This window comes from Drosophila erecta, unplaced genomic scaffold, assembly GCF_003286155.1.
Source record: "Drosophila erecta strain 14021-0224.00,06,07 unplaced genomic scaffold, DereRS2 tig00000021-arrow-pilon, whole genome shotgun sequence".
In the NCBI taxonomy this organism is placed as follows: Eukaryota; Metazoa; Arthropoda; class Insecta; order Diptera; family Drosophilidae; genus Drosophila; species Drosophila erecta.
In genome coordinates, this window is record NW_020825198.1 from 11,019,707 (window position 1) to 11,028,329 (window position 8,623).

Sequence of the window (8,623 nt, forward strand, 5' to 3'; positions counted from 1 at the left end):
CGCCGAGAGAGAGATGGGTTGCTGGATGGATGGTTGGATGGATGGCTGGATGGATGGACGGATTGGTACGGAATCGGATTCAGAATCAACTGGGATCGAAAAGGCGAGTCTGGGGCCTTATCATCATTATTCAAAGCGAGCCACCAACGCCGCCGACACATAGAAATGGGCATAGAAAAATAATAATAATAATAACGAGAACAACAAACAGAGACCGAGGGAAAACAAAAACAGAACCAAATCGAACAAAACGAGTTCCTAGAGTTTCTAAAAAGCCATAAAACGACGACGAGTTTTGATTTGATTTTCGAGATCCAATCGACTGGCATAGAACACATGTACGGGTATGTAAAAAATACATTTCAATTCACACTCAGCCCATCCGAACTCGGGTTCCATTAAAAAAACCCCCAGCCCAGACGGACCAAACTCTAAAATGCGTGGATGCTGTGGGAGAGAGTCGGACAGAACACAGATTCTGGACGGAAACCTCGACGGAGGCAGCAACTCGTCATCGGTCATGTGATGTTCGGCGTTTCGGGTTCCACAGGGCGAGAAAATCTTACACCAATTAATCAATTATTAATCAGAAATGCATAATATGAATTGTAAATATTTTGGTTATATTTTAAGATACCAGAAATCATATTTTTATGATATCAGGAATGCCTTTGCTTTATTACAATATCAAATGTGCCATGGCGCCTTAGCTTGATTTTGTGAATTTTTCATTGTACATTTTTCTGACAGTGTAGGAAGAAAGAGCAGCAAGACAGAGTCCAGTGGCAGCCCACGCCCGCGTTATGTTTTTGTGGCCATTTTATAACTAACAGCATTCCAGCGGCGCCGACAACTGAGCCCAAAGTCCCCAGTTCAGTTCGCGTCCCCATCCAGGGATCCCATCCCAGTTCCAAGACCCCATCCCCAAAAGGGCCGGGCCACACACATCGATGGTTTAGCCGATGACGACGATGATGATGACCGCTCTTTGCGCACGGAGGAGTTGGGGGCCAAGTGCATTGGAAACACCGCCTGGTGACAGAAGCGGCAACGGGAGCAGAATCAACCATTCGAGAAGGAGGATGTTAAGGGCCGAAACTGGTTGGGGTTATGGGACGGAGACCGACTCCTTAGCCAGCCAACTCGACCGCTTTTATACCCCTTAATGCGAGTAGAAAGAAAAAAAAAAATAGTATCCTTACCCATCTTGAAACGGGAAAATAAACTAATTTTGATCACTTCAGAAATAACTATAATAATCCACCAATAAATAAATAAAAGAAAACAATAAAAGCTCGAAGTTCATTTTAAACAACAGCATGGGAAGATTAAGAACGCAATAAAACGAAAATAAATATTTTGCAAAGTCGTAAACTTATAATTAGGCAAGTTATTGCTAAGAATATATTTATTATGCGTTGTGAAATGAGTGAGATAAAAGCGAAATGATAAGCTGGCGCAGTCGAAACCGCAAGATAAACCCCTTAGATCGTTCGTTTTTAAACATAATTTAGGAGCTTATCAAAATTGGATTTTTATCGCGCTGCCGAGGGCAGCTCTTCTAGCTGAAGATAAAGTTTCATGTTCGCACGAGGAGTATTTGCAAATTGGTCGTGGTTTCGATGGGGCGCAAGTATCTGTAGCTGAGTATCTAGGTATCTAAGTACTTGGGTAACATTTCCTTGAACTGCCGCTGGAGAGAAGATACATATCTATCTGCAGATAGTCTGCGCCCCACATTCCACACGTGGCCTCATCCGCTTATCACCAACCACTGGCTGCACCAGATACAATTTGTATCTGTATCTGCGGTCGACTTTGCTGTTGTTTTATGCCCTCTTTCCAATTGTCTGCAGGTCCACACTGCGGCTCACATGTTTTGTATAATTATCGTGGTTAATGTCTCCGCGCTGGCTGGCTGATAAAACCTTTTATCAGTTTTGGTTTTCTTGTTTCGTTTCGTTTCGCTTCTTGCTTTCTGTGCTTTGTTTTTGTGCGAGCTGTGTGCTATTTGCCTTTTAATTAAGTTGAACAAAAAATATTGTCAACGCATTCTTTAACTTGACAACAATTTCAGCTCATTTTGACCTTGAGTCGAGTAACGGCAAATAGCAGTCAAACGCGATCAGTCCAAAAGATACACTGTATCTGCGGCGAATCAACTTTCAACGCAGCTCAGTCTCGTGAAAATGAAAGTCGGAATATTTTGCTAACAAAAATTTAGTAATAACGGCAGCACAAAACTGCAGTGCGGCCCAAAACAAAGTTATTACGGCCTAAGCTTTGTTTGCCTTTCTGGCTCATGGCAAAAAAACCCACATGGCCAGATCGGCCCCAGATTTGCCCCAGCATCAGTATCTTTTTTTTTCGGTTTTTAGCCTCAGCATTAGCCCCCAACCACATGGCCAAATTGCAGAGTTGCCGGCCAGGAGTTGCCCAATCTCGGCTAAGATGCTGCATAATTAGCTAGAATTTGTGAGCCAAGCAAAGTGAAAGTCCAGGCTGAACTCCAAACTCCAGATGGGATCATCTATCGCTCGGCTCCATCTTGGTTTCATCTGCAAAACGAACGAGTTGCCATAGTTGGATGTCAAAGGAGCAACTGCAGATTGCCGGACATGCAGATGAGACATTTTCGGGATTCATAACTGGATAGGCAATGGTTTCCACAAACGAATTCGCAAATTGGCGAGTTAAAATTGCAGGGGTATGCAAACTTAGCTGTTTGGCAATCCGGCAGTAAAAATGATTTTATATTTGCTTATGTCTATATGGTTGTAGTCAATTAATCAGTGATTACAAGTGTTTACTATTTTGTTACATTGTTCAGTTATCACTTAAATGTTTCTTGCGGCTCTCCAATGGTTTGATAGTTTTCAATTTTAAATTTCAATTTATGTTTTATGATCAGTTTTGTTTCATATTGTGTAGCCAAATAAATGGTGCTTTTATATTCCTACGATAATTTGATTTCGAAGTTTATTTTCCTCGGCCATAAAAAGGTGGACTTATATGACCCGCAGACCAAGAAAAGTGAGTGATAAACGATGTCAAGCTCAGATTTTATTGGACTTTTCGTAGCCTTTTCTTTTCCGAACAGCTAGTGTCCGATCATCGAAAGCCGCATCATTATGACCATTGTCATGGTGGTGATCATTAGAGTGGCCCAGAAGAATGCATTTGCATGTGTCCGGCATCAACAGCTCCATTACCATTTCCATGTTCAGCTCCACGGGCAAAGATGCAGATACAATCACATGCACAAAACAGTTTTCCACTCGTGATCGCGGTGCGTCTTTTGAGTTTGTGTGTCAGTTGCATTTACAGCTACGACAAAAAAGCATTTCAAAGTTTTTCATCTCTATTTTATGATCCACCTAACGGTTTCCGTCCACTTCTCGATGATTAAAACTCTTTCTTCGTCATACAAAGTCGTCTGTTTCTGGATTTTTGAAGAGGGGCCTCGCCGAGCAGTGACTCTGTTTTAAGTACAACAATAAATCGAGACTTAAGGATGGAATGGAAAGCGGGAGGGGGGAAAACCACCACCCACGTAACGGGCGAAGACAACTTCATAATTCACTCAAGAAAAGCTGTCTTTTTGTTTTTGTTTTGGTCTTGTGGCGGTTCAGCCCAGTACGCCGGCTTCAATCTCAATCTCAGCCTACGGATGAATCGCAAAGTACATAAGTAGGTGGCGGTCTATATGGCTATCCATGAGATACTTGGTGCGTATAGGAATTGTGCTCAATTTCCACAGACACACACACTGCGACAATCGGGGGCCTTATCAACACAGAAGCATCATCTTGCACAGCATGCTTTTATCTCTCTCTCAGTTTGAGTCGTTTGAGAACAGGCGTTCAGAAGTGGCCAGCAGCTCCATTCCACTCACAGAAATCGGGGGTACGAACTGCGATTCGCCTATATGTGTATATAGCTTTTATTTTCTTCTTTTTCTGTTGCTGTTGTTGTTGTTGTTGTCGTTGTGGTTGTTGCTGGAAACGCAGCTCTCGGGTTCTCTCGGTCTCTCAACGCTGGGTTCTCGGTCTCGGTTCTGGATTCATCGTTCTCATGGGCAAATGGATGCTTGTGCGCCTCTTTCTCTCCACTTGCCAGCACTTGCCAAATACACGGAAGAGCACGGGGCGAGATGTGCGAAAACTGGAAATGGAGGAGCTGAGTTGCAGCTCACAAAGGCCGCAGGGATGCCCAAACTCACACACACACACCGCAGCATATTTAAGCCAAGGAAGTCCAGGAACAAAACTGAGATTCAGGGAACGCCGGAAGGAGAAGGGCAAATGAATCGAAATGAGCCGAGATGCAGGCTCCGAAACAGCAGCTAAAGCAGAAGCGCTCACAGGGAAAACTCCATGGACAAAAACGCCAAAGTTGTGTAGATTAAATGCTTTACTTATGGTTACAACAAATGCAGCTCTTAAATACTTGTAATTGAGTACTCTCCTAACTGTGGCAGCATACTTCAAACTTTTCAAGAGATCTTCCCTCATACGCAGTGTCCACTGTACAGAGCCAGTGCCTCTGTCCCCATATCTGTTTCTCTGTTGCTGTTTCGGTGCTCGGTTTTCAGTCTCGGCCACTTGGCAGCTGTGTGTGCGAACTGAGTTTCGCTGGGTTGAGTGTGAGCAGCTTAAAATGCAGCGGCTGCCACTCCAGCCCCTCCTCAAATGACCCCCTTTCCCTGATTTTCCCCGCCCCATCGGAATACCAGAGGAGAAGCTTCTAATGCATCGGGGCTGTCGTAATAAGCGCAGTTTTTGTTTGAAAAAAAGCAAGAAAATTACGACAAATGGCGAGGGGGAGCACCGGGAAAATGAGGGTTCTTCAAGATTGCACTCTGGAAATATGTATATATGTGTAAAGAAAACTAACTATATGCATGTGCCTGTATATCTGATGGGGAATCATTCAAATTTGTTGAGTTTTCTTTGCGCGCACAAGTTTTTGCTGCAACTCAGTGACAATGAAGCCATCCCACAAAACCCTCCAAGTAAGAAGTTTTCCTCGCATTTTCGGGAACTGGGAGGGGGCAGCAACTTTATCATGAAAACCCAAAGTATGCACTTAACACAGTTTCATCAATTCTGCGCCTCAACGCTCTTTCTCCGCCGCAACGCTGAGAATATCGCTCGTTTTCAATAAAAATAGCTTAAAATTGTAACAGGCGAACAGCGGAGAAAATGTGAGAAGTCCGTAGAGAAGCCAGGAGAAACGGAGAGACAAGTGCCAAATGATGATGCTGGGAAATTGCTCTGCTGGGTTCCCGGTTTTGGTTTTAGTTTTAGTTCGAGGGGAAGTGCAACGATGACTTGAACGTTTTTGTGTGCCAAACTTTATTCTGTGGAGAGAGGCATGCACTGGCAGAAAAAGTAAGCCAAGCTGGGGCAGATTCTTGCGAAACTAAAACGAAATGTAGAAGAAATTAAATTTAAAATTAAATTAATTTTTGAAATTTTGTATTGCCTAGTTTGTTTTGGAAACGTGTATTCCCTTTTCCGGATTATTCTACATTCTTAAAGGATCTAAACACAAGTTCTGAAAACATGTCAGTTTAATCATATGACAACCCTATAATTATAATTAATTTTTGGTAGAAAAATCTATATTTAACATTTGAGTGAATTTAATATCTGTGAACCACTTCTTATTACTATGCTGATTTTGCTCAGTGCACCCCATCCCTTAAACTGGACGCGAATGCAGAGAACTGTGCGACTGGCACTTGCTGCTGCTTTCCTGATTTCGCGAGCGCCGCAGATGCAGATGCAGCAACATCAGCAGTGGCAAAAGTAGCAACATCACGGCATCAGCAACATCGCAGTCGCAGCAGCAGCAGCAGTCGCAGCAGCAGCAGCAGCAATTCGCATCTTCTGTTGGCACGTTTTTACTTCCGGTTCGTGACAGTCGAAGGGACGGAGCGGGGCTGGTGAGGGGGAGGAAGCGAATTCCGATCCCAGTCGAGTGGTTTGTTTGGCTGCTGCATTTTTTGGAGCGCTGCCTTTGTTGTTGTCGCTGCACGTTTGCGGTCGTTGGCTTCATCGTCTCGTCGCATTTGTTTTTGCATTTTGTTCTGAAGTAACAGCGGATGCTGCTGCTTCACCCCCCTCTTTCCACACTCCTCACCCCTTTTAATGCCACAAATCCGTATCTGTAGGTGGAGTTGCAGCAGCAGCAGCAGCATCAGTAAGCCGTAAGCAGCTGTCAGTGGCTGCGACTGTGGAAGTCTGAGGATGCTTGCACCACACTTCGCTGAGTCGTTTCAATGGCGTTTCGCAACCAAAGTGTTGCTCATCGGATTCTAGATGCCAGATTAGGGGAAGTTTTGCAAGCACAAGTACATAAGAGATCAGTTTAGCATCGCATTATTACAGCTTTCAACGATATAATTATCTCGTAGTTGAGATTCTTTGGCGTAGCTTAGGTCCTGTATCTCTCAGATTTTCACTAAACGCAAATACATTGCAAAGCGGAATAATAAATGGAAAATTAACAATAAAATAGTTAGGATTAGATAAGGTCCAAAAAAACCTTTCACTTACATTAAAAACTGAATTTACTTTGCTTAAAGGAAAAGATACATTTCGGTAGCTTACCGCTAACATTTCTCATTTGGAGCAACAGTGGTAGTAATAACTTTTTTATGGTCTATAAAAGTACAATTCACAGTCCTTTCGATTTCTGACAGCATATCGTCATAAATGACAGAGTTTTTTACATCATTCGACCAATTTTCAATCTAGTCAAAACACCCAGATTGCTCGCTTGAAAATTTTCTTCTAGCCTTCCGTCGTATACGCGTCGTATACGCAATGTTTACGACAGGTCTTAGCTTAGCTTAAATAGTCAAGTGCCTGATTAATTGGCAACAAGTGTTTGACTCCTGTCCTGAGTGACTGGCTGCGAAAAGGTCTTGATTCTCACCTCAACTCAACTCAACGCCGCGAGTGCCGATCGTGTTGTTAAACATGGCGTATGCGCAATGTGTTTTTCTCTGCCACGACTTGCAGTTCTTTGGCGGGCCAAAAGGCGGTGCGGCCAAAACAACATAATTAAGTATTTATTTATTTACGATTTTGGGCAACAACTACAACGATTTGAATGCAACAACACTGGGGTATTGGCGTTTTGCAGCTTCAATTTCGATTTCAGTTTCAACTACGACTGTGTTGCCACAATTGCTCATTTTGCTGGCTCTGCTGCTTTGTGGCAACCTTGTGCTAAATTTTCCAAAACGTTGAGCCTCGTTCGTCGCCGCCACCAGCCAGCAGCCACCAAAATGTACGAAATACAAAACACAAAACCGAAAAGACGAAAACCGAAGCCGAAAAAAAATACAAAAATACAAAACATTAACAAAAAAGAAAAGGAAAACAAACTCTGTTGCAACTATCTGCAGCAGCAGCAACAATTGAAGCTGGCGATAAATGTCAGTCAAAGCTGCGACCACGCCCCCTCCCCCAAGCCGCCCCCCGATTGGCTGACGCATAACTGGAAAAGCTGCGACACAGTCACAGTCCCAGTCACACTCGCAGCTAGATTTTCCACTGCGATCGCATTATTTATGCTTATGAGCCAATGTATCTATCGGATACAGATGACGCTGCCACCGCCGTTGACTCGCTTTATTAATTTCAAACGGCTCGTAAGATTGACACCATTTTCCGAGGCAGTGATGACGCCGTCGGGATGACGACACCGCAGGGGCCTTCAGAATAAGTAGTTTACGGATTGCCTGGCAGGGTGCTGAAAGAACTATGCAAATGAAATCACGTAATCATTGCAATAGCTTTTCGACTCTACCAAATAGAGCTTGGCATTTCCATAAGCAAGGTATGTTTTAAAGTTTATGGAAGCACTATAGGAAAATTCGAGATTCTCTCCAAATCCTTGCAGGCATTCTGCATTTAAAAGCAAATAGTTTATTATTTGTAGAAACCTTTTTCCATGGCCCAAGGGATTTTATGTACAACTACAACAGTGAAATTTTCTGCCAATCATCGAACCAGACCGGGTCTCAACTGTATTATCTTGTAATTTGGTAGTTACATAGCTCAGCCGTTGGCCATGCACTTGGCATATGAAAAGCTCCAATTAACGCATTGAGAAATCGGCGGAAAATCAACTGGAAGCGAGCGAAGAAAATTTGAAAGAAAGTCTCGTATACAAAGATAGCAATACACTCTTTGAAGAAAATTCGAAGAGTTTCAGAGCGTCAAATCGAAATGGCTATAAATTCGAACTTAACCTTACGGAAAGTGTAAACTGGTGGAAACGTTGCGGTAGGAAATTACTTTAATTTGTTGATCCCCATTGTTGCTGCGGCTTCAGATGAAACTTGGCTAACTGAATGAGTAAATGAGTGGATGAGTGGATGAGTGAGTGACTGGACTGGCTGACTGACTGCTTGACTGGCGGCCACATGTTTTCACATGATTTCCACACGACGGACAGGTGAAAAGCAAGGTAGAAGAAAACCAAGTACAAGACCAAGACCAAGACCAAATCGAGACGGCAAAGATTCACTGGAGCAAGAAAAAGAAACCGGGCAGGCAAAAAGCGCAAGAAAAATGGAACCCGAAGGGAATGTTTGGTGGAAAAG

At 43.4% G+C, this 8,623-nt stretch overlaps 1 protein-coding gene across 1 annotated transcript; it reads left to right on the plus strand.

The window, feature by feature from the left end:
- Nucleotides 1-336: 336 nt before the first annotated feature.
- LOC26527021 lies at nt 337-1,287 on the plus strand. Its single transcript, XM_015158897.2, is given in 3 exon segments — nt 337-344; nt 415-527; nt 751-1,287. Coding segments are annotated over 3 exon segments (201 nt in total). The 3' UTR covers nt 831-1,287.
- Nucleotides 1,288-8,623: the final 7,336 nt, after the last annotated feature.